The sequence below is a fragment of the Trichomycterus rosablanca genome, chromosome 6 (genome assembly GCF_030014385.1).
Source record: "Trichomycterus rosablanca isolate fTriRos1 chromosome 6, fTriRos1.hap1, whole genome shotgun sequence".
NCBI lineage: Eukaryota > Metazoa > Chordata > Actinopteri > Siluriformes > Trichomycteridae > Trichomycterus > Trichomycterus rosablanca.
Window position 1 is genome coordinate 22,999,193 of NC_085993.1, and position 25,729 is coordinate 23,024,921.

Genomic DNA, 25,729 nt, shown 5'->3' on the forward strand with positions numbered 1-25,729 from the left:
CTTCGATCCAATTGAACAGTACTTCCAAGCTTCCTTCTGTATCTTTCAGGTTTTTGGTTGTCACTTCAAGGCATTTGAGATCATTTTAGCTGAGCAGGCTGTAATTTGCTGCACTTCTCTGTATGTTTTTTCTCTCTACAATCGACTTTTTAATCAAAGTACGCTGTTTATCAGAACAATGTCTGGAACAACTAATTTTACCCAGTATATCAGAAGGAAATGCGCTATGACCAACCTGTGAAACATTTGCCACCCTCCTACATTAAATAAGGGCCAAAATTGACACCCGTTCTTCTGCAGAATGAATGACTTCACCAATTGAACTCCTCACTGCTATTATTTTGAACAACCCCCTTTCAATCAATGCTTCGATTACTCAGAATGAGTGGGATGCATGTCCTAATTGTTGGGTTTGTTTTGTTTTCATTACTCTACTACACTTTCAAGTCAATTTTTTGCTATGTAGAAATAGCATTTCTACTAAAAACAGTGATTTATCAGGTTAATGGTGTTGGACTGCTATTTTTTTGAACACTACTGTACGTCGGTTCCTTTTCTAATAAATGTGAGATCTGTGTGTAGCTAAAGTGAAGTTTCTGTAGCTTTTGGGTTCTTGGATTACCAATATTGATTCATCTATTACAGCTTTTTAATGGATGGCTCAGTTAAGGTTGGGAAGCTTTTAAGGTTAAAAGTAAAGAGCAAGTTTTAAACGGAATCTCAGATGTAAATATATATAAAAGTTAATAATTTGAGGTCAGTTGTAAGTAACCTTAAGCCTTTTGTAACCTCATTAAGTTCTACTGGCCAAAGGACCAAGACTAAAACATTGTCAATATACAGGATGTGCATAACATTAAATAACACTGAATTAATACAAAAAAACATTTTCCAGAAAGGTTGGGACACTTTTTAAAAGTGCAATAAAAACTAAAAACTGTTGTTAACTGACAATCAATTGTATTATACACAGTTGAGTCACATTATTATGACCACCAGCTAATATCCAGAGTAACCACCATGTGCAGCACGGACAGCAGCTATTCGGGCTGGGAGTGACTTAATAAGGTCCTGGTAGGTTGTCACAGGTATCTGGAGCCATGCTGACTGCAGTGCATCCCACAGCTGCTGGAGGGTGAGTGGGGGAGAATCCATAGAGCAAACATGATGATCAAGGTGGTTCCACAGATGCTCAATTGAGTTCAAGTCTGGGGAATTAGGGGGTCAGGGTAGTACTTGGAAATCTTGGTCATGCTCTTCCAACCACTGTCGGACATTTCTAGCCGTGTGACATGTCACATTGTCTTGCTGGAAGATCCCATCCGTCCAAGGGAAGATAATTTTACCCATAGTACTTTTACCCATAACAGCAACGAGGGATATGTGTGCAAACAGCTTATCACACACCTTATACACCCACCAAGTCAGCTTATGAAACATGACTTCCTTCATGAGCTACACGCTTCAGCTGTCAAAAGTAAGAAGTGGTCATAATAATGTGACTCGACTGTGTACAGTGTATCACAAAAGTGAGTACACCCCTCACATTTCTGCAAATATTTCATTATATCTTTTCATGGGACAACACTATAGACATGAAACTTGGATATAACTTAGAGTAGTCAGTGTACAACTTGTATAGCAGTGTAGATTTACTGTCTTCTGAAAATAACTCAACACACAGCCATTAATGTCTAAATAGCTGGCAACATAAGTGAGTACACCCCACAGTGAACATGTCCAAATTGTGCCCAAAGTGTCAATATTTTGTGTGACCACCATTATTATCCAGCACTGCCTTAACCCTCCTGGGCATGGAATTCACCAGAGCTGCACAGGTTGCTACTGGAATCCTCTTCCACTCCTCCATGATGACATCACGGAGCTGGTGGATGTTAGACACCTTGAACTCCTCCACCTTCCACTTGAGGATGCGCCACAGGTGCTCAATTGGGTTTAGTCCATCACCTTTACCTTCAGCTTCCTCAGCAAGGCAGTTGTCATCTTGGAGGTTGTGTTTGGGGTCGTTATCCTGTTGGAAAACTGCCATGAGGCCCAGTTTTCGAAGGGAGGGGATCATGCTCTGTTTCAGAATGTCACAGTACATGTTGGAATTCATGTTTCCCTCAATGAACTGCAGCTCCCCAGTGCCAGCAACACTCATGCAGCCCAAGACCATGATGCTACCACCACCATGCTTGACTGTAGGCAAGATACAGTTGTCTTGGTACTTCTCACCAGGGCGCCGCCACACATGCTGGACACCATCTGAGCCAAACAAGTTTATCTTGGTCTCGTCAGACCACAGGGCATTCCAGTAATCCATGTTCTTGGACTGCTTGTCTTCAGCAAATTGTTTGCGGGCTTTCTTGTGCGTCAGCTTCCTTCTGGGATGACGACCATGCAGACCGAGTTGATGCAGTGTGCGGCGTATGGTCTGAGCACTGACAGGCTGACCTCCCACGTCTTCAACCTCTGCAGCAATGCTGGCAGCACTCATGTGTCTATTTTTTAAAGCCAACCTCTGGATATGACGCCGAACACGTGGACTCAACTTCTTTGGTCGACCCTGGCGAAGCCTGTTCCGAGTGGAACCTGTCCTGGAAAACCGCTGTATGACCTTGGCCACCATGCTGTAGCTCAGTTTCAGGGTGTTAGCAATCTTCTTATAGCCCAGGCCATCTTTGTGGAGAGCAACAATTCTATTTCTCACATCCTCAGAGAGTTCTTTGCCATGAGGTGCCATGTTGAATATCCAGTGGCCAGTATGAGAGAATTGTACCCAAAACACCAAATTTAACAGCCCTGCTCCCCATTTACACCTGGGACCTTGACACATGACACCAGGGAGGGACAACGACACATTTGGGCACAATTTGGACATGTTCACTGTGGGGTGTACTCACTTATGTTGCCAGCTATTTAGACATTAATGGCTGTGTGTTGAGTTATTTTCAGAAGACAGTAAATCTACACTGCTATACAAGTTGTACACTGACTACTCTAAGTTATATCCAAGTTTCATGTCTATAGCGTTGTCCCATGAAAAGATATAATGAAATATTTGCAGAAATGTGAGGGGTGTACTCACTTTTGTGATACACTGTATATGCCAGGGGCAGAAACCGCTTTTGAAACTGCGTGACCATCAAGCCCTCAGGGGGTATTGTTTTAGAAACTGTCTAGCTATCGTGAAGGACATAGCCACACTGACTCAGTAGTGCTTTGAAAAACCACTGCCACGTAAAACAGTCAACTGCTGCATCAAGAAATGCAACCTGAAACTATAACAGCAAGCCATACACCGATCAGCCATAACATTAAAACCATATCCTTGTTTCTACACACTGTCCATTTTATCAGCTCCACTTACCATATAGAAGCACTTTGTAGTTCTACAATTACTGACTGTAGTCCATCTATTTCTCTGCATGCTTTGTTAGCCCCCTTTCATGCTGTTCCTCAATGGTCAGGACCCCCACAGGACCACCACAGAGCATGTATTATTTGGGTGGGGGAATCATTCTCAGCACTGCAGTGACACTGACATGGTGGTGGTGTGTTAGTGTGTGTTGTGCTGGTATGAGTGGATAAGACACAGCAGTGCTGCTGGAGTTTTTAAACACCTCATTGTCACTGCTGGACTGAGAATAGTCCACCAACCAAAAATATCCAGCCAGCAGTGCCCCGTGGGCAGCGTCCTGTGACCACTGATGAAGGTCTAGAAGATGACCAACTCAAACAGCAGCAATATATGAGCGATTGCCTCTGATTTTACATCTACAAGGTGGACCAACTAGGAGTGTCTGATAGAGTGGGCAGTGAGTGGACACGGTATTTAAAAACTCCAGCAGCGCTGCTGTGTCTGATCCACTCATACCAGCACAACACACACTAACACACCACCACCATGTCAGTGTCACTGCAGTGCTGAGAATGATACACCAACTAAATAATACCTACTCTGTGGTGGTCCTGTGGGGGTCCTGACCATTGAAGAGTAAAAACAGGTTAACAAAGCATGCAGAGAAATAGATGGACTATAGTCAGTAATTGTGGAGCTACAAAGTGCTTCTATATGGTAAGTGGAGCTGATAAAATGGACAGTGAGTGTAGAAACAAGGAGGTGGTTTTAATGTTATGGCTGATCAGTGTATATTACAACCCCAAATCAGTTGGGACAGTATGAAAAATGCAAATAAAAACATTGCATTGATTTTTTATTTATTGCAGACTGTATGAACTTCATGTTTTGTCTGTTAATAAACATCCATTCTTGCATTTCAGGCCTGCAACACATTCCAAAAGGAAGTTGGGACAGTAAAGCATTTATTATTTTGTAATGTCACCATTACAAGCAATTAAGTGTGTTATTTTGTCCTATTCTTTCTGCAAACATGTCTTAAGATGTGCAACAGTACAGGGTTTTCAATGTATCATTTTTCATTTCAAAATGTTTCCAACATTTTCTATTGGGGACAGGTCAGGACTGCAGGCAGGTCAGTTCAATTCCCGTACCCTCTTCTTCTGCAGCCATGCCTTTGTAATGTGGTTTTGCATTGTCTTGTTGAAAAATGCATGGACATCCCTGGAAAAGATCTTGTAGCCAGCAGATGTTGCTCTAAAATCTCAATACATTAATGCTCCCATCACAGAAGTATAAATTATCTTTGCCAAGGACACTGACACAGCCCCATACCATGACAGACCTTTAGGACTTGTTGCTGAAAGCAGTCTGGATGGTCCTTTTTGTCTTTGCTCCGTAGTACATAGTGTCCATTTCTTGCAAAAAAGATAAAATACAAATTCATCTGACCACAATACATGTTGACGCTGCCTCTGGACATGGTTGACATAAGGCTTCTTTTTTCCACAGTAATGTTTTAAGTTACCTGCCCTAGCAGGCACAATTGGCAGTGCCTGCAGCAGACAAAATTGGCCACTAGTCTGCTGGGTGGGAAAAGACCAGACAAAAAAAGGGGTCTTTGACAAGGTGTAACAACCCTGGTTAGAAGGCTGAGGTGTCTGTACAGAAGTGGAGAAACAGAGATCAGCGCGTGACTCTCTGTGCGCAAAACTAGCCTCACACGCAAATCCACTGGCGTACAGGCGAATAAGAAGGAGTCAGTGGACACATCAGAGGGAGCGTATGTCAGGCAAATGTACCCTCCTTGGACACGACCGGGGTCCCCAGCAGTGGAAGACTAATGGGCTATGCTAAATTGGGAGAGAAAAGGAGAAAATGCATAAATAAAATTAAAAAAAAAATTCATGAACATTTTTGTATAACAAAAATATTTTGGATATTAAACAATAAAGTGAATGCATAGAGAAATACAAATATAAACAAATAAAGTAATACATTTGTAGCCATATTTAATTGTTATTCATTAATTATTAATTTATTCTTATTCTAACAAATGTGATTGTATATACAAAATAGCAGAGCTTGATATTTAAAGATAATATAATTTATTTTGGTATTGCATGAGGTATAGAATAACAAATTAGGAACTTAAATCTGAATACACGTTACAGGACAGAAAATATGGGCAATCAAAGACACAAAAAATGGATGAGGTAATGCATTGACAGTGAACATTTTAATAGCAATAAAGCTCAAAATTCAAGCACAAAAATAGCAGCATAGTATTGTGTTTTCTTTATTATTCTTATTCCAAAATAGTAATGCAAACATTAACATGCATTAGCATTAAAAGTCTGTGAGTTCTGTTTAATTATTGGTCATAATGTTATGAGGCATAACATTAAAACCACCTTCTTGTTTCTACACTCACTGTCCATTTTATCGGCCCCACTTACCATCTAGAATCACTTTGTAGTTCTACTATTACTGACTGTAGTCCATCTGTTTCTCTGAATATTTTGTTAGCCTCCTTTCATGCTGTTTTTCAATGGTCAGGACTCTCACAGGACCACTACAGAGTAGGTATTATTTAGGTGGTGGATCATTCTTGGATCTGCAGTGACACTGACATGGTGGTGTGTTAGTGTGTGTTGTGCTGGTATGAGTGGATAAGACACAGCAGCGCTGATGGAGTTTTTAAACACCTCACTGTCACTGCTGGACTGATAATAGTCCACCAACCAAAAACATCCAGCCAACATTGCCCCGTGGGCAGCGTCCTGTGACCACTGATGAAGGTCTAGAAGATGACCAACTCAAACAGCAGCAATAGATGAGCGATCGCCTCTGACTTTACATCTACAAGGTGGACCAACTAGGTAGGAGTGTCTAATAGAGTGGACAGTGAGTGGACACGGTATTTAAAAACTCCAGCAGCGCTGCTGTGTCTGATCCACTCATACCAGCACAACACACACTAACACACCACCACCATGTCAGTGTCACTGCAGTGCTGAGAATGATCCACCTCCCAAATAATACCTACTCCGTAGTGGCCCTGTGGGGGTCCTGACCATTGAAGAACAGGGTAAAAGCAGGTTAAAAAGATATGTAGAGAAACAGATGGATTACAGTCAGTAATTGTAGAACTACAAAGTGCTTCTATACATGGCTGGATTACTGACCGGGCCAGTGGGGCCAGCGCCCAGGGGCCCTTGAGGTCAGGGGGCCCCGGGGACCCCTGGCCCAAAACATTTTGCGATGCCTATCAACATTTATGATACAATATATTTTTATTTCCGAGGGCCCTCCATTTTAAGGATCCTCTGACTATTAGGGACTTTGACCCCAGGGCCTCTTGGGGGCCCTAGCCATGCTTTTGGGGCCCCTAGCCATGCTTTTGGGCCCTAGCCATGCTTTTGGGGGCCCTAGTCATGCTTTTGGGCCCTAGCCATGCTTTTGGGCCCCTTATGAAAATGGATGAGGCGTTGTGGCACTGCTCTGACTTCGACTTCTGGCTATTAGGGGTCCTAGGAAAGAGGGGGGCATATTTTTAGAGGGCCCTGGTTATGAGAGCCCCTACCAGGGGGCCCTAGAGAAGAGCAGGGCATACCATTAGAGGGCCCTTGCCCAGGGGCCCAGTCTATCCTTAATCCGTCCTTGCTTCTATATAGTAAGTGGAGCTGATAAAATGGACAGTGAGTGTAGAAACAAGGAGGTGGTTTTAATGTTATGGCTGATCTGTGTATGTGCAGTATAAAAATGTGTTGTGATCTTCATCCAGATAAAGAAAAAGAATCACACAGTTGAAAAGCCACATAATTTCTGAATACTAATTGTGATAAATGATCTACAAACCCCATTTCCAGAAGAGTTAGGGCATTTTGTAAAATGTAGTAAAAAGAACAATCTGTGATTTGTTAATTCTCTTGAATCTGTATTTAAATGACAAAAGTAAAAGAAAAAACAATAAAAAAGATTTCCAGTGTTTTCACTTATCAACTACATTGTATTTTGAAAATATAAACAAATGTAGAATTTGATGCCTGCAACATACTCAAAAAAGTTTCCTATTAATAAGAATTTGTAATGGTTTGGGAACTCTAATTGTTGCAGTTTTTGCAAAGAGAATTTTTCTCTCTACGATCGCCACTGTCTGATTCTTCTCTTCATGATGTACCATACATTTTCAATAGAAGACAGATCTGGACTGCAAGCAAGCTGGTCAAGCACACACACTCTGTGACTATGAAGCCATGTTGTTGTAGCACATGCAGGATGAGGCCTGAAGCTAAAACGTTGATTTATCTAACCACATCAAATGTTTACGCTGTTTTCCTATTCATCTGAAATTAGCTTGGGACCAACAAGCTTGCATTTCTTGATGCAGCAGTGTACTGTGTTAAGTGACAACGATTTTCTGAAGTACACCTGAGTACTTGGCTATATATATCGTATGGCTATATTTATACTCTGTACTATATGTACTATGGCTATATTTATATTAACACGACAGTTTCCAATGCAATACTGTCTGAGGGCTTGAAGGTCATGTACATTCAACGGTAATTTCAGTTCTTGCCCTATACAGACTTTTCCAGATTCCCTGAATTTTTTACAATATTGTGTACAGTAGACAACAAAATATTGATTTGTTTTGCATTGAGAAATGCTTTGTTTTTAACTGAAAAAGGATTCTCTCATGAACTTTGGTATAAAATGGTGAGCCATGGCCCATTATTACTTGCAAATACTGAGCCTTTGGTGGATTTCCTTTTACATTCAACCTTGATTTCCTCAACTAGTAACCAATTTACCTAGTAAATAGGTGAATTTGCCAATTCACCTGTTCAAAATGGTATAATTTGGCTATTATATAAAATTTTCACTTGTATTGTGCCTCTGTCCCAACTTCTTGAAGTGTATTGCAGTCATTAAATTCAAAATACCATAAAGTTAAGCAGTAAAACACTGTTTGTATAACTGGAATAAAATTAGGTTCTGTCGTTATTATTAGGAGTTTGGTGTGTAGTACTAAGCAACTTCTTTCATGTGTCCACTAGAGGAAAAGCACTTCATTGTAGAAAATTGGGTGCTTTTCTCAAACTTCATTATTTAACTCTATTTAACTCTTAATTATTTAATCACTAACAGTGATTCTGGGACAATGTTCTCTGGCAGAGCTTTCCAACTTGTTTGGACAGTGATCCCATTTTAAGGGCTCAAAATATGTACAAGCCCATGCCAATACTCCTGCAACATTGTTTTATTTCACTGCATTGCAGTACACAATGTTAAATGCACTGTAAAATGCTACAAATAACTAAATTTGGAAGCTATGGATGGTTTGGCAATAAGTACTACACACTAACAACAAAACATCATTACCAAAATTGTGAAGTATGGTAGAGGGTGTATAATGGTTTTGGCTGTTTTATTGACTCAAGAGCTTGACAGCTGCAGTCATTAATGAAACAATATATTTAAAACTGTATTAATATATTTTACAGGAGTATGTCAGGGTAGCAATTTATTACCTGACGCACAATATAAAATGGATAACATGCCAAAACGATGTTGAATAAAAAAAAAAAGCAAGGACAGATTGTAAAGATTCATGGAATTCAATGCAGTATATCCCAGAATAGTCTAAGGTTCTTCCTCATTGTTGTACAAGTTAGATAAGCAGCTACAGAAAACATTATTGTTCTTGAAAAGGGGTTCTACTAATTAATTAAATACCAATAATCACATACTATTTTAGCCTGAACTGTGAATAATTAATCAATGTTTTAAAATTTAGACATGAATTGTAAAATATTTCTTTGTTATTTGTTTCAGGTAAGTAATAGTATTGTTTGTTGTGGTGGTGTTGTAATTATTACGGATGAAGATTCATACCACATTTCAAAAATTGCTTAAATCTTTAAGATTTAAAACTTTTTTGCAACTGTATGTTTAGTTCGAATGCAATGCAATATAATGCAATATAATACAATGCGATGCAATACAATACAGTACAATACAGTACAATACAACACAATACAAACATACACAGTGATGTTTTACTGTTAGATGCAATGGATAATGATTGATAAAGGTGAATGAAAATGAAAATCAATGTTTTTTTGCAAATGTTGCATCTATATCATAATGTGTTGAAGATGCTGAAAGCAAATTATGCACATAGCAGTAGTTTACTACCCCTCTTTTATTGCCTCCAAATGTATCCTCTACTTCTTCCTCCTTCTCCAAACACGGACTATCAACTTCAGATTTGTCTTCTCCCTCACCCTGCTGACAGTTTGGTTTAGATTCCTTGTTGGTGTTTCTTACTGAAGCCTCCAAAGCCTTCTGTTTGCGGTAGAAATGTGAGAACTTGTTAAAGATAATTGTGATGGGTAAGGCTACTACTAGTGTACCACCCAGGATGCAGCCAGAAGCCGCTAGCTTTCCTGCAACTGTTACAGGTACAACATCTCCATAACCGACTGTAGTCATGCTAACTGTACCCCACCACCAGCAGGCAGGAATGGTGTCCAAACCAACATCCTCCTCATACTCTGCAGTGTAAGCCACACCAGCAAAGACAGACACACCTACGGCCAGGTACAGAAGTAGGATGCCCACCTCTCTATAACTGTGCTACAATAATACACAAAAACAAGAAAAGACAGTAAGTAGTATTACTATATTTCAACTAAGGTCATAAATTTACATACACTTGTTAAGGACATGTTTTCTTGCACTCTGTATTTTAATGATTTTTGAAGCTTTTCTTTTTACTGAAAAAATGGAAGACACTTCTTTGTTAATTGTGTGTTTTAAGAAATATGACAATATGACAAAATCTGCTGGGACAAAAAATATACATACAACATAGATTATTACAACCCTAAATAATAAAAGTTGGCACAGTATGGAAAATGCAAAAACAAAAAACCCAAAAAACAAACAAAAGAAGTTGGCATGGTAAAGCATTTACCACTTTGTAAGGTTGTCATTCCCCATAGCACTTAAAATACATTTTGGCACTGAGGATATCAAGCAATGAGGTGTTTTATGTGTTATCCATTTGTTCGTTTGTCCTGCAAACATATATTAGGGTGTGCAACAGTACAGAGTTGTCAAGGTCACATATTTTGTTTTAAGTCAGGACTGCAAACAGACCAGTCCAATTCCTGTACCCTTTTCTTCTGAAGCCATGCCTTTGTAATGTGTGCAGTGTGTGGTTTTGCATTGTCTTGCTGAAAAATTAATGTACATCCCTGAAAAAAATCATCTTGAGAGCATCATGTGTTCCTCTAAAATCTTAATGTACTTTTCTGCATTAATGCTGTCATCACAAAAGTGTAAATTACATTTGCCAGGTTCACTAACACACTTTTGGACTTGTTGGTATTAACAGTCTGGGTGGGTCTTTTTGACACTTTATGTCAATTTCTTTAAAAAAAGATACTAATTCGTATATACTGATTCATCTGACCACAATACACATATCCACCATATGATGGTCCATTTCAGATGCATTTGAGCCCACAGAACTCAATGCCACTTCTGGACATGGTTAACATAGGGCTTGTTTTTTGCACAGTAAAGTTTTAAGTCGCATTGTTAAGGTAATTCTATATTGCTGTGCTTGACAAAGGTTTGCCAAAGGAATCCCTTGCCCATGTGGTTATATCAGCTATTGATGAGTGACGGCTCTTGATGCAGTGCCATCCGAAGGATCCAAGCTCATGGTTGTTCAGCTAAGGTTTGCACCCTTGACCTTTAGATGTTCTTCTTTAGAAATTCCTTAAAATAAACTGAATAGTTTAATGATAGTATGCACTGTAGAAAGAGAAATATGCAAATCCCTTTAAATCTCTGAGTAACATTGTTTTTAAAGATAAACATATTTTTTTGACAAACTGGAGATCCTCTGCCCATCTTTGCTACTCAAAAACCTTCATGAATACTGCTTTTGTACAAATTCATGATTACAATCACCTCTTGACATCACCTGTTTAAAATGAAACAAAGCTGACCAGACAAAACATGAGATACTTTAGGTTGTACTGTCTACAGTGACTCGGAGTTGTAATTTGTTAGTGAAGAAAGCTCTATAATGTATATGGCATTGTAATTTATTATTCATTACTAATTAATGACTGACTACAGTCTAAGCCTAGCACATTTCAGTAAAAGTTGGGAAAGTCACTTGAAGGAAACTCCAAGCAACTTTATATCCAATGATCCATACAAACATTTGTCAATAATTATAAAGTACATAAGTACATTGGTCTCTACAACGGTCAGGGGGAAAAAAAGACTGCATACATTGTGTGGATCATTAGATTAAAATCCAAAACCACTAAAAACAGATCTGACATCAATTCGTATCTGATGGAACATGTGTCACTAGCTTTATATCGCCTTAGTCCTGGAGCCTGTTGTGCAACAAAGAAGCCCCTGCTCCAGATTTGCCACCTTAAGAGTTGGCAGAAGTACACAAGTTCTTTCTTTGTTTAATATATTTTTGTTTATGCATTTTCACTCTTTTTTTCTCCCGACTTTTTAGCGCGTCCAATTGCCCGATTGCGTCACACTTCCTCTCCACTAATGCTGACCCCCGCTCTGATTTGAGGATAACGAAGCGATCCCACGCCCTCTCCGACATGTGGGCAGCAATCAGCCAGCAGAGGTCGTAGTCGCACCAGTTACGAGAAGTCCCTATCCTGCTTAATACCCGCTCAACCAGATGGCAGAGCTGAGATTCGATATGATGTATTCGAGATTCCAGCTCTGGTGTGCTAGCGTGTTTTACCACTGCGCCACCTGAGCGGCCACACAAGTTCTTTACTTAAGTAAAAGTGCTAATCTAATCTGATAAAATACTTGAGGAAAGGTTGAAGTATGGCTTATATATTTTAACAGACCATAACCTGGCCTATGTAACAGTAACATTCAAAAAACCCTTATAATCACTGATAAAATATGTTCTTCTGCACTTTTTTAAACTCTATGTATTAAGGATTTCAAAAACAAATTACATAAATTTACTTTTCATAGTCACTTTCTAATGCTTTTTTTCCAGTGTTGTACCAACTTTTTAATGCCATCAGCAAAAATTTTTTGTTTAAGAGTGTAGCCACTGATGCACCGCTGCTTTCACATCATCATCACATGAAAATCTTCTTCCCCTTAAAGCTTCTTTGAGCGGTCCAAAAAGGTGGAAATCAGATGACGCAAAACCTGGACTATAAGCTCTCTCTCAGTCTCTCAGACACGACCAATTACTACTCCTCCCGCCCTCATCGTTTACAACAAAAATATAAAAGTGCAGAAACTTTCTGAAGATCCCTCGTGAATACAATCATATCAGAAAAAAATCTTAATTAGTTAAAACATGTTAAAACCATAACAATATATGGACAAAAGTATTGGGACACCCCTTTTATTAATTGACTTCATGTGCTTCAGTACCAACGATTGCTAACAGGTATAATAAATCGATTATATAATGGAAATTATATGCTTCCAACTGTGCAGCAACACTTTAGGTAGGGCCATGTTCTCCTTCAGCATGACTGTGTACAAAGCAACGTCTATAAATAGATGAAGAAAAGCTTGGTTTAAAGAAACTCCAGTGACCAGCACAGAACCCTGACCCTGAATTCCAACATAAGAACAGTCAAATATGGTGATGGTAAGGATCTGGGGCTGCAGCATCTATATGGCTTGTCATAACTGATGGAACCATGATTTTATCTCTCTATCAAAAAAGAAGATTGTGCTCTGAGATTGTGCTCAAGCGCAGTTGGGTTATGCAGCAGGAATAGTTCAACTGTGGGTTTTGGCTCTTTCCATAGACTTCCATCGCAGCACTTTACAATACAGTTCAAGTCTTTAATACATCAGTGAGTCACCATATTTCATGGCTCCTCTGTCAGCTGGCCAAAAAGACAATTATATTCATTTAAAATCAAATGTTTCAATGCTGTCTGTATATTTCTGACTCACCAAATTCCATCATCTATATAAAAAGTTGTTCTTTTTGTTTATGCATTTTCTCTCCTTTTTCTCCCTTTTAGCGCGTCCAATTGCCCGATTGTGTCATACTTCCTCTCCACCAATGCCAATCCCCGCTCTGATTGAGGAGAACGAAGCTAACCCACGCCCCCTCCGACACGTGGGCAGCAGCCGTATGCATTTTGTGACCTACACTTTGACGAGTGCAATGTGGATCAGCACTGTGTACGGAGAGACACACCCTGACAGCACTCTTTTCCCGTCTCTGTGCAGGGTAGGCGCCATCAATTAGCTAGCAGAGGTTGTAACTGCATTAGTTACTGTAACTGCATGAGAGTCCTTTTCAGGTTTTAATATCCCACCCCTATATGAACAACAGGCCAATCGTTGTTCATGTGGCCGCTCAGCCCAGCCAGCAGGCAGAGCTGAGACTCGATACGATGTATTAGAGATCCCAGCTCTGGTTCCAGCGTGTGTTTTTACCGCTGCCTGCATTTCTTTAAACATTTAATACATTTCCCCTTTAAATCAGCTTTTAAATACATGGCATGCATTACATAAACATACAAATCCCTTTTTATATAAAAATATATTAAATGCATCAAAAAAGTAAAAAAAATACCAGGTGGTACAAACACGCAAATAACATATATAGTTATAAAGTACCGGGTGAGTCAAAATTATGGTAACACTAATGAATCTATTCCCTGTGAAATGTGTGATGGTACTTTTGCTCGCTGGGTTTTGTGTGTTGTACATGATGGTGAACAGGTTGAGACTGTCCTGTAAATTAGTGGTGGGCGGATCAATCCAAATATCGATATAATTGATACCAATGTTGGTATTGGTATCGGATCGATACTAGTGTGATGGGATCGATATTTTAGTTTTACTTTTTCTCTGCTACACTCAGCAAGTTTCCCCTGTTTCATCAGAAAGTAAACACCATGTGTGTACAGACTTGCTCCTCTCACATCTTACATGCTTACCTCGCTCCTCCCCTCCTGCGCTGCTGTGTTTTGTTGTGGTACCGTCACTTTATGTTGTTAAATCCTAACAGACATTGGTACATTGGTACATTGGTACATTGGTAGGCATTGGAAGATTGTAAGTTTTTGAATACTTTGCTTTGCAGATACAATAATAGGGGCAATTTTATGGAAATAACAGTGTAAACTATACGTACATAAAGTACAGACGCACCTTATGCACATGAATCGAAGCATGCGCAGTGCGGCTCTTATTCCGCATTTTGGTGAATGAAAGCTCTTTTCTTTACCTTAATCATTAAAAAGTATCGGTATCAGATTGATATCGGCGATACTGGCCCTGTATTTACTTGGTATCGGATCGATACCAAATTTTGCAGTATCGCACACCACTACTGTAAATCATCTTACACATATGAAGTATGTTTTGTCAATAAATGGTTTCCGCCATTCAAGTGTTAACATAATTTTGACTCACCTGGTACCTTGCATTATTTTATTTTTGCATTTTTATTTTTGCATTATTATGTTTTTATTTAAAAAAATATTAGGTTTTATTTTATGTTTTTATTTTATCAGCTGACTGAGGGAAAAAGCTGCTAAATGAAAATAAATAAATAAATTAAAGGGCTGCACATATTTGTACACAGGACTGTAAATAATCAATGGTTTTAATGTAAGCATGAAAAGTATGTGGACACCTTTTAATTAGTAGGTTTAGGTGCTAATACTCATTCACTCACTCACTTTCTTAACTGCTTATCCAATTAGGGTCTCGGGGGTGGGGTGGGATGGGGTGGCTATCCCAGCTTTTGCAAGGCACACAGTAACACCCTGGACATGGCAACAGTCCATCACAGGGCAGACACGCATACACTCACACCCATTCACCTATAGGGCAATTCAGTGTCTCCAATTAACTTGACTGCATGTTTTTGGACTGTGGGAAGAAAACCAGAGCTTCCAAAGGAAAGCCACGCAGACATGGGGAGAACATGCAAACTCTGCACAGAAAGGACCCGGACCGCCCACTAACAAGGCCCCTAACCCCAAGATTTCTATTTCAGGCCAGGTTTATAGTCATACTGTTTGTCTTATAGTCAAGTGTTCACATATCTTTGGCCCTTTAGTGTATGTGTGTGCCATTAGTTTAAGGCAGCGTATATGTATAATTGTTAAAAAGTAGCACATTTTATTTAATTCTTTATATTGACAATATTAATAGCAAAAAATTACCCGTAATGTAGCACCTAGTGACCTCAGACCTGTTGAGTGTCTGGCCAGCTTTAGCACCCTAAAGATTCTCATAAGTCTAAGAACTTGGACTATTTTTCCTATGTTTCCCAGCTCAGATTCACCACCAGCAAGCAGGTCAAAGACAAGAGTGATGTAGATCGGCAATACTGAGACTATGTCGATCATATTTAGTGGGTGAAGAAAAAACTTTTTACGGTTTGGAGCAAGGATCATTCGTGTCACAACTTCAAAAGTGAACCAACAGATACAAAAAACTTCCAAGGCTTGCATTGTTGAGTCTTCAATTTGCTGACCATCCTCATCAAATTTCTGGTACTCTGGCATACTGTTGATGCACATGGTGGCAATTGAAATTAGGACAACACTTATTGAAAGCAGGCTGAAGAGCTTGCTTGGAATGGAATATCCAGGATTTTCCAGGGTCAACCATAGGCACTTCCGAGCATTACCGCAATGCATATCTTGGAAATGTTGAATATCCTTGTTAAGGTCAGATATCTCATCCACAGAAGTGTCCACACTACTCACATCACTCTCCTCATCCCAGGACTTGTGATGTCTCTCCAGCTTTCGATCGTGGAAAAGATAATTACAACAGCTGTCAAGAAAGAATTCATTTATCCCCCAGTACTCTATTTCCTGGCAAAAGGAAAAGATGCACAGCTCTTCCATGATGTGCAATTTTCCAGTTTTATAGAAATGGAAGACGTAAGGAAAGAGGTTAGGGTTCCGGTCAAAGTAAAACTCCTTCTCTTGAATGTCATAGTCATCGCAGATCTGTAGAATAGATTCCACAGTTTCACAGGACAGAAGGCGGCATAGGCGTGTGTCTGGAAATTTTTGGAGAGTGCTGGAACAAAAACTGTGCTTCAGACCACCCACGTTGATGTTCACCATGTGATCCTCTGTATTCTGGCCCAAGCCAAAAAAATCTTCCTTTGTCATACTGTACTTCTCTGCAAAAGAAAAAACACAATGTTTAAGGCCATAATACATTTAGCAATCTGATATATACATATATTAACAACCAGTTAACCAGTTAACCAAATTCAATAAAGTTAGAATTTCACTAGTCACGCCCATTCAGGAGGCCACAAAAGAACCCAGATGAACATCTAAAGAACTGCAAGGCTATCTTGCCTCAGTTAAAGTCAATGTACATAAGGCTACAATAAGAAAGACACTGGGCAAAACTAGCATTCACTTGGAGAGTTGCAAGCCACAGAATACTGCTGACCAAAAACAACACAAACGCACATCTTGTGTTTGCCAAAAAATATCCAGATGACCCCCAAATGCATAGTTGCATAGTATTTGTGTAGTATTTTGTAAACTGTTGAGTCAAAGGTGGCACTTTGGGAAGACATGGGTCATGCTACATCCAGTGTATGGTGAAGTGCATTCCACCGTAAGAACATCATATGAACAGTTAAATATGGTGGTGGTAGTGTGATGCTCTAGGGCTGCAGGTTTTATACGGCTTGTCATAATTGATTGAACCACTTAATGAATTCGTCTTTTTATCAGAAAATCCTAAAGGAGATTGTCCATGGCCTAAAGCTTAGAGACAGGTCATGCTCGAAACCCTCCAGTGTAGCAAAATGAACACAGTTCTGCAAAGAAGAATGGTTTTAGTGCTGTAGTTACTTCTTCGAGATATATACAAACCCTATTTATAGAAAAGTTGGGACAATTGTTAAAAATGCAATAAAAATTTACAACTTTTTAAGTGTTGCAAACATTACAGTCACACTCGTCAAGTAATTTAACAAATTACAGTTTTAACAGAGGCAAACCAAGGTTATGTAAGTAACACTGTTCTGGAGGGTTCCACAATTAGCAGTTTAACTGGTAACAGGGAACATCCACCAAAGGCTTAGTCTTTGCAAGCAAGGATTGGTCATGGTTTGGTTTCTTAGTGCAAGATTGCAAAAAATTTAGGTCTTACAGTGTATCACAAAAGTGAGTACACCCCTCACATTTCTGCAGATATTTAAGTATATCTTTTCATGGGACAACACTGACAAAATGACACTTTGACACAATGAAAAGTAGTCTGTGTGCAGCTTATATAACAGTGTAAATTTATTCTTCCCTCAAAATAACTCAATATACAGCCATTAATGTCTAAACCACCGGCAACAAAAGTGAGTACACCCCTTAGTGAAAGTTCCTGAAGTGTCAATATTTTGTGTGGCCACCATTATTTCCCAGAACTGCCTTAACTCTCCTGGGCATGGAGTTTACCAGAGCTTCACAGGTTGCCACTGGAATGCTTTTCCACTCCTCCATGACGACATCACGGAGCTGGCGGATATTCGAGACTTTGCGCTCCTCCACCTTCCGCTTGAGGATGCCCCAAAGATGTTCTATTGGGTTTAGGTCTGGAGACATGCTTGGCCAGTCCATCACCTTTACCTTCAGCCTCTTCAATAAAGCAGTGGTCGTCTTAGAGGTGTGTTTGGGGTCATTATCATGCTGGAACACTGCCCTGCGACCCAGTTTCCGGAGGGAGTGGATCATGCTCTGCTTCAGTATTTCACAGTACATATTGGAGTTCATGTGTCCCTCAATGAGATGTAACTCCCCAACACCTGCTGCACTCATGCAGCCCCAGACCATGGCATTCCCACCACCATGCTTGACTGTAGGCATGACACACTTATCTTTGTACTCCTCACCTGATTGCCGCCACACATGCTTGAGACCATCTGAACCAAACAAATTAATCTTGGTCTCATCAGACCATAGGACATGGTTCCAGTAATCCATGTCCTTTGTTGACATGTCTTCAGCAAACTGTTTGCGGGCTTTCTTGTGTAGAGACTTCAGAAGAGGCTTCCTTCTGGGGTGACAGCCATGCAGATCAATTTGATGTAGTGTGCGGCGTATGGTCTGAGCACTGACAGGCTGACCCCCCACCTTTTCAATCTCTGCAGCAATGCTGACAGCACTCCTGCGCCTATCTTTCAAAGACAGCAGTTGGATGTGACGCTGAGCACGTGCACTCAGCTTCTTTGGACGACCGACGCGAGGTCTGTTCTGAGTGGACCCTGCTCTTTTAAAACGCTGGATGATCTTGGCCACTGTGCTGCAGCTCAGTTTCAGGGTGTTGGCAATCTTCTTGTAGCGCAACAATTCGTCTTTTAAGATCCTCAGAGAGTTCTTTGCCATGAGGTGCCATGTTGGAACTTTCAGTGACCAGTATGAGAGAGTGTGAGAGCTGTACTACTAAATTGAACACACCTGCTCCCTATGCACACCTGAGACCTAGTAACACTAACGAGTCACATGACATTTTGGAGGGAAAATGACAAGCAGTGCTCAATTTGGACATTTAGGGGTGTAGTCTCTTAGGGGTGTACTCACTTTTGTTGCCGGTGGTTTAGACATTAATGGCTGTATATTGAGTTATTTTGAGGGAAGAATAAATTTACACTGTTATATAAGCTGCACACAGACTACTTTTCATTGTGTCAAAGTGTCATTTTGTCAGTGTTGTCCCATGAAAAGATATGCTTAAATATCTGCAGAAATGTGAGGGGTGTACTCACTTTTGTGATACACTGTATATATGGGTGTGTATGTGTGTCTGCCCTGCGATGGACTGGCGCCCCGTCCAGGGTGTTACTATGTGCCTTGTGCCCATTGAAAAGCTGGGGTAGGCTCCAACAACGCGACCCTAATTGGATAAGCAGTTAAGAAAGTGAGTGAGTGAGTGCCTACTTGAAATGTACCAGCCAATACACTAAAGCAAAAAGTTGCTGTTTTCTTTTTTTGTTTATGCATTTTCTCCCCTTTTCTCCCTTTTTAGTGTGTCCAATTGCGCGATTGCATCATGCTTCCTCTCCACCAATGCCGATCCCTGCTGTGATTGAGGAGAACAAAGCTAACCCATGCCCCCTCCGACATGTGGGCAGCATGCCATATGCATCTTATCACCTACACTTTTGATGAGCGCAGTGCAGCTCAGCGTTGTGTACGGAGAGACACACCCTAAGAGCACTCTTTTCTCATCTCTGTGCAGGCACCATCAATCAGCCAGCAGAGGTCGTAATTGCATTAGTTATGAGAAAGAGACCCTATCCGGCATAATCCCACCCATATCTGAACAACAGGCCAATCGTTGTTCATGTGGCCGCTCAGACTAGCCGGCAGGCAGAGCTGAGATTCAATAAGATGAATTCGAGATCCCAGCTCTGGTTCCAGCATGTTTTTACCGCTGCGCCACCTGAGCAGCAAGTTGCCGTTGTCTTAATTACTAACCAAACAGCATCTCTGATACTACAGAGAGCGACATGTCAGAAGTAAACCTTATTAGACGTGTTGAAGACATGAAAATGAATTCACCAGCAACAAAGGTGGAGCTCGTAAGCAGTATCCTAATGTGTTTCATGGAGTTTCCAGGTGAACATTACATTCACACTGACCCTAGTGCAACTTCAGCCATACATGGGCGCAGAAAAATACCATTGGCAATCATTGACCAATTAAGAGAAACAGTAATCAAACTTAAACAAGCAGATGTTATCACTCCAGTTACAGAACCTACAAGCTGGGTTTCCATGTGGTCTAAAATTAGCCAGCTAAAGAACAGTAACATTTTTAGAGACATTCTGGGTGTTTATGTTATAGCAAATGACATAATCATTGCTGCCTCTGAAGAGAAAGAACATGCAGAGATTGCACACAAGGTAATGAGGAGAGCAAAAGCATGATGTAAAAAGCAATGCAGACAAGGTACAGTAATGTACGTAGGCCATATACACTGATCAGCCGTAACATTAAAACCTCGTTTCAACACTCACTGTCCATGTTATCAGCTCCACTTACCATATAGAAGCACTTTGTAGTTCTACAATTACTGACTTTAGTCCATCTATTTTTCTACATGCTTTTTAGCCTGCTTTCACCCTGTTCTTCTGCGCTGCTGGAGTTTTTAAACACCGTGTCCACTCACTGTCCAATCTATTAGACACTCCTACCTAGTTGGTCCACCTTGTAGATGAAAAGTCAGAGACAAACTCTCATCTATCAGCATGAAAGTGGGCTAACAAAGCATACAGAGAAACAGATGGACTACAGTCAATAATTGTAGAACTACAAAGTGCTTCTATATGGTAAGTGGAGCTGATAAAATGAACAATGTGAGTAGAAACAAGGAGGTGGTTTTAATGTTATGGCTGATCGGTGTAATAACGCCTGAAGGAGTTCAGCCCGAGAAAGACAAAGCAAAAGAGCTCTGTGAGAGGCTCCTGCACTAAAACTTTCAACCCTTCTGACCCAAAAGTGCTACAGGCAGATCCATCCAAGGGTGTATTAGAAGCACGTAGACCAGCTGCATATGCGTCATATGCTTTAACAGAGGTTAAATTAAATAATTCGCAAATTGAAAAGGAACTACTTGATGTTGTGTTTGCTGCAAAAAAATTCAGTCACTATGTGTTCAGTATTAAAGTTGTGGTACAGTCAGATCATAAGCTATTAAAACTATTTTTACAGAACCTCTTAGCAAGGCACCAGCAAGGCTCCAAAGAATGCTTTTACAGTTGAAGTGCTATGATCTCCAGGTCAAATACACTCCTGGCAAAGAAATGCTTATTGCAGACACACTATCAGGAGCTTTTGACAATGCCGAGCTGGTGGAAGAAAATGCAAGTGTGAATGAAAAGGTAGTACATGTAATAGAAGCTATTAAAGCACTAGAGGAAGCAATGCAAAGCTCAAAAAAGCTACCCTAGAGGATACAGTTTCCAGAAAGCTATCAGACACACAAAAACAGGTAGATAAAGCATTACTGGCCAAATCAAAACACTATATCAGTAATAAGTGCTATTCATAACATCCATGGCTCCATTGGCTTTGGTACATTAGCTCCAATAAGCAGCTCAACATTAGCTTCTATCTGTGGAAGGTGGACTTCTTTAAAATAAGCCCAGCAAGTCCTTCTTTTGTGGTATGTTTTCTTTACCTACAGGTATCACTCTTTGTGTAAATATATCTGGGAGATCAATAAATTGATCATCTTTCAAGCTATTGACTTGCAGACCAGACACCATGTAGGTTTCTCATCATTCATGGTTTAAGTAGTATACTTCCAAAGAGCCTTAACTTATTTATTAAGTCCTCGGTGCAAAAGGAGCTCTGTTCTGTAAACATCAGAAAATTCTAGCTTCTCCAAACCTTGATTTATTGTCATTTAAATCGTTAGCATGGAGTGGTTAAGGTTTTCTAACTAAAATGTGTAAATGTGTAGTTTTGAGAGGATGAGTGGGGCTGATGTGTGTTCCACAGGTATCCTGTCCCCAGTAGAGAAAGTGTGGAGAGTTTAGAAAAAACATGACAACAAACCCATGCTGTTGCACACCTTAATACTTGTTTGCAAAATAACACTTAAAACACTTCATCGCTTGGTATCCCCGGTGCCAAAATGTCTTTTAAGTGAGAGGAACTGGCAATATTACAATGAGGTAAATGGTTTACTGTCCCAACCTTTTTCAAAAGGTGTTGCAGACCCGGAATACAAGATTAAATGTATAATAACAAATGAAATGAAGCTGACCAGACAAAACATGAGTCAATGTAAGAAACGCTGCATTTTTCTAAATTTGTATTTTCCATAATGTCCACACTTTTTTGATTTGGGGTTGTATTAAGACACATTCATATCATACCCCTATCATACCCCACCCATACAGTTTGAAACTGTCTTGTCCTAGTATTATAAATTACAGTATATTATAAAACAAGTAAAGAACAATTTTTCAGACTAACAGTGTGGACCAAAAGTCTAAGACTAAAGTAAAAATCCTTCTATTTTGGATTTCCCTGTGTCTAAAACATTGTTATCACTACAAATTATGTTGTAATAAGGCTTTCAGTAAAAGGTTGAATCTTTTTTTGTATATGAACATTTTTGTATGTCACTGCTGAAAAGCAAGTACATCTAATCATGTCACTGGCTGTACAAAGGATTGGATTTTTCTTTAAGTAGTAGGCTTTCTTTTGAGCATGAAGATTTGATCTCATCAGAGTTAATAAAGTTAATAATTGTTTGTTTGTTTTATACAGATTTTAACGTCATGTCTCACACTCTTTGATTACATTCATGACAGAAATGGTAGTTACTCATTACACAAGATTATATCAGTTCACATGGTTATATCGAACACAGTCATAAACAATTTTGTATCTCCAATTTACCTCACTTGCATGTCTCTGAACTGTGGGAGGAAACCAGAGCACCCGGAGGAAACCCAAATAGACACGGGAAGAACATGCAAACTCTACACAGAAAGGACCCAGACCGCCCCACCTGGGGATCAAACCCAGCACCTTCTTGCTGTGAGGCGACAGTGCTTCCCACATAAAATTAATGGTTTCGATCCCCAGGTGGGGCGTGGGTTACCTTCAGGAGCTCCGGTTTCCTCCCACAGTTCAAAGACATGCAATTGAGGTGAATTGGAGATACAAAATTGTCCCTGATTGACATTTAACTTGTGAACTGATGAACCTTGAGTAATGAGTAACTACCATTTATATCATGAATGTAACCAAAATGTGTAAAACATGACGTTAAAATCCTAATAAATAATAATAATAAATAATAATAATAAAGTTAATAAATGTAGGTAATTAATATATTTGTAATTATTGCTATCTATCTATCTAGATATGACCACATATGACCACAATTCATTAAAAAAATTAAGATTGTATTTTTACTTCATTTTTGTATGGTAATTATGATTTGTAATGCATAAACACTACATTATAGTTGGCAAGATGTTAATTTATCGTCTAAGACTTTTGTACCCCAATTGCATAGTGAAGCTTGATATAAACAAACTCAGTTTATGGAGTCTGTTGTATCATGACAATTCAGACATAAATATCACACACACACACACACATATATATTACGGTGGTTTAAAGTAATTGAAATTACCTATCTCAAAGATGGAAAAGTTACCTTGTGTTCACTTGCTTCTTGTAGTATCTCCCGAGTGCGTAAAGCCACTTTCATAGATGTATTACCCCGCATGTAATAGATAAGCGAGTGGGTTGTATTTTTAACGACGCCCTACTCGTGAATATAGCTGCGCTTGTTGAGGGAATGCGTCTGTCTGCATACAGCAGTGCTCAGATACTACTGTGTGCTCTGCGCTGCTGTTACGCGTGTTTGCTCTGATAGAGCAGCGCTAGAGTCTAGCAGCTAGACAGTGTGAGTCCAGTCTGTATTTCAGCATTTATTTAAATACATTTAAATAATCTGTTACAGTACACAACTCTTAAACGAGTGAACTGCAGTGAAATGTGCTTTAGATTTTTAGCAGATGCCTGAAGGTTTTGTGCCATAACTGACTGGTATTAGAATTCCAGCTGAAACAAAAATCAGCCTAATATAATTCTGCCCCCACCATGATTCACTTTTGGTATGGCTTTTGTTGATATGGATTAGTTTGATGCACAGTGCTGTTTTTACGCTAAACATACCTTGGAATTATGGCCAGTAAGTTTGTAACCTTGGTCTTATCAGACACATTTTTCCACATGCTTTTGGCAGACTTGATGTAGGTTTTTGCAAAATGTAGCTGGGCTTGGATGTTTTTCTTTTGAATAAAAAGGCTAACATTTTGCCTTTTTTCTAAATGGGCACAAATTCCCACAGACAGTGGAATAGGATAGGATTGAAGGCTGTTGTAACTACAAAAAGGAGGGGGGAGTGCAGCTGCATCTTAATGACTAGTTTGTTGTTTACCAAACTCATGGTCAGATTTCCATATACTTTTGGCCATAAAGTGTCATTTTATATCCTTGTAAAAAGTTAAACAAGACAAAAATGAAGTGTTTTAAATGGCCAATTTATTAATCAAAGAAAAAATGTTATGCCCTTTGAAAGGCTGTTATGCCCTGCCATAGCATCTTACTGGAGATTAAGTTAGGGTTCATTTAGGCTACTCCAAAACCGTAATGTTGTTTATTTTGAGCCATTTTGGGGTGGACTTTTTGCATAAACCAATTGTGCATGAGTTTCAGACTACTGACCGATGACCAGACATTCTTTATCAAGATTTTTAAGTACAAACTGTTCTTGTTGTGGAATGCTGTTTTTTTAGAAGATTACAGGCACTAAAATTTGACATTAGTGGTGCACAATCTATACAGATTTTGGAAATAAATTCCTTTAGGTAAAAATAAATATGCAATGGTCACCCCATATGTCTAGAATCAATTATCAAATATGAAACCAAGAATGGTAGGTACATAAAAAAATTGTTATATGGGTGATTCTTCAATTGCGGGCTCTTTTTACCATCTTAACTTTTGAAAAATAAAATTAGTAATAATTTAGTTTTAATTATGTCAAGATAATGCTTACATGCTTTAGAGCAAAGACTTAATGATGGCTACAATTGAGCTCATATAGAATTTTAATATTTCATATTTATTTGCGAAGTGGCATAGCAAAATGTCATATTCAACATGTCAGAGAATGTTAGCATATAAAGTCATAAACCAGATAACCATAAATAAAACATTTACATTACATTTACGGCATTTAGCAGACACTTTTATCCAAAACGACTTACAGCACTGTGACAGTATATTGTCTAAGCAATTGAGGGTTTAGGGCCTTGCTCAGGAGCCCAACAGTGTCAGCCTGGCAGTGGTAGGGCTTGAACCAGCAACTTTTTGGTTTACAAGTCCAGTACCTTAACCACTAGGCCACACCTGTCCCTTAGAAAAACAGATTTAAATCTTTTAAACCACAGATACAGTATCAGTATACAGAGTCATTTTTAAACATCTAATTTAACATCTAATTTAACTTGAGTGGATAACACTGTCGCCTCACAGCAAGAAGGTCCTGGGTTTGATCACCAGGTGGGGCAGTTTGGGTCCTTTCTGTGTGGAGTTTGCATGTTCTCTGTGTGGGTTTCCTCTGGGAGCTCTGGTTTCCTCCCACAGTCCAACGACATTCAAGTGAGTGTCCACCAAATTGATATAACTGTAACTGAGCAGGAAAAACACTGAACTCTGTAGTGCTTTGGCCTTTAAGAGTTTACCATGCTTTAATAGAATAGAATGCCTTTATTTC

The 25,729-nt window shown here is 39.5% G+C and overlaps 1 protein-coding gene across 1 annotated transcript; it reads right to left on the reverse strand.

The window, feature by feature from the left end:
• Positions 1-5,136: 5,136 nt before the first annotated feature.
• si:dkey-43k4.5 (potassium voltage-gated channel subfamily S member 2) lies at positions 5,137-23,623 on the reverse strand. The gene is made up of 4 exons (XM_062997173.1): positions 23,600-23,623; positions 15,607-16,583; positions 9,572-10,012; positions 5,137-5,217 (listed from the first exon to the last, which is right to left on the reverse strand). The coding sequence occupies exons 2-4, from the start codon at positions 16,570-16,572 to the stop codon at positions 5,137-5,139; spliced, it is 1,488 nt and encodes a 495-aa protein (XP_062853243.1). The 5' UTR covers positions 16,573-16,583; positions 23,600-23,623.
• Positions 23,624-25,729: the final 2,106 nt, after the last annotated feature.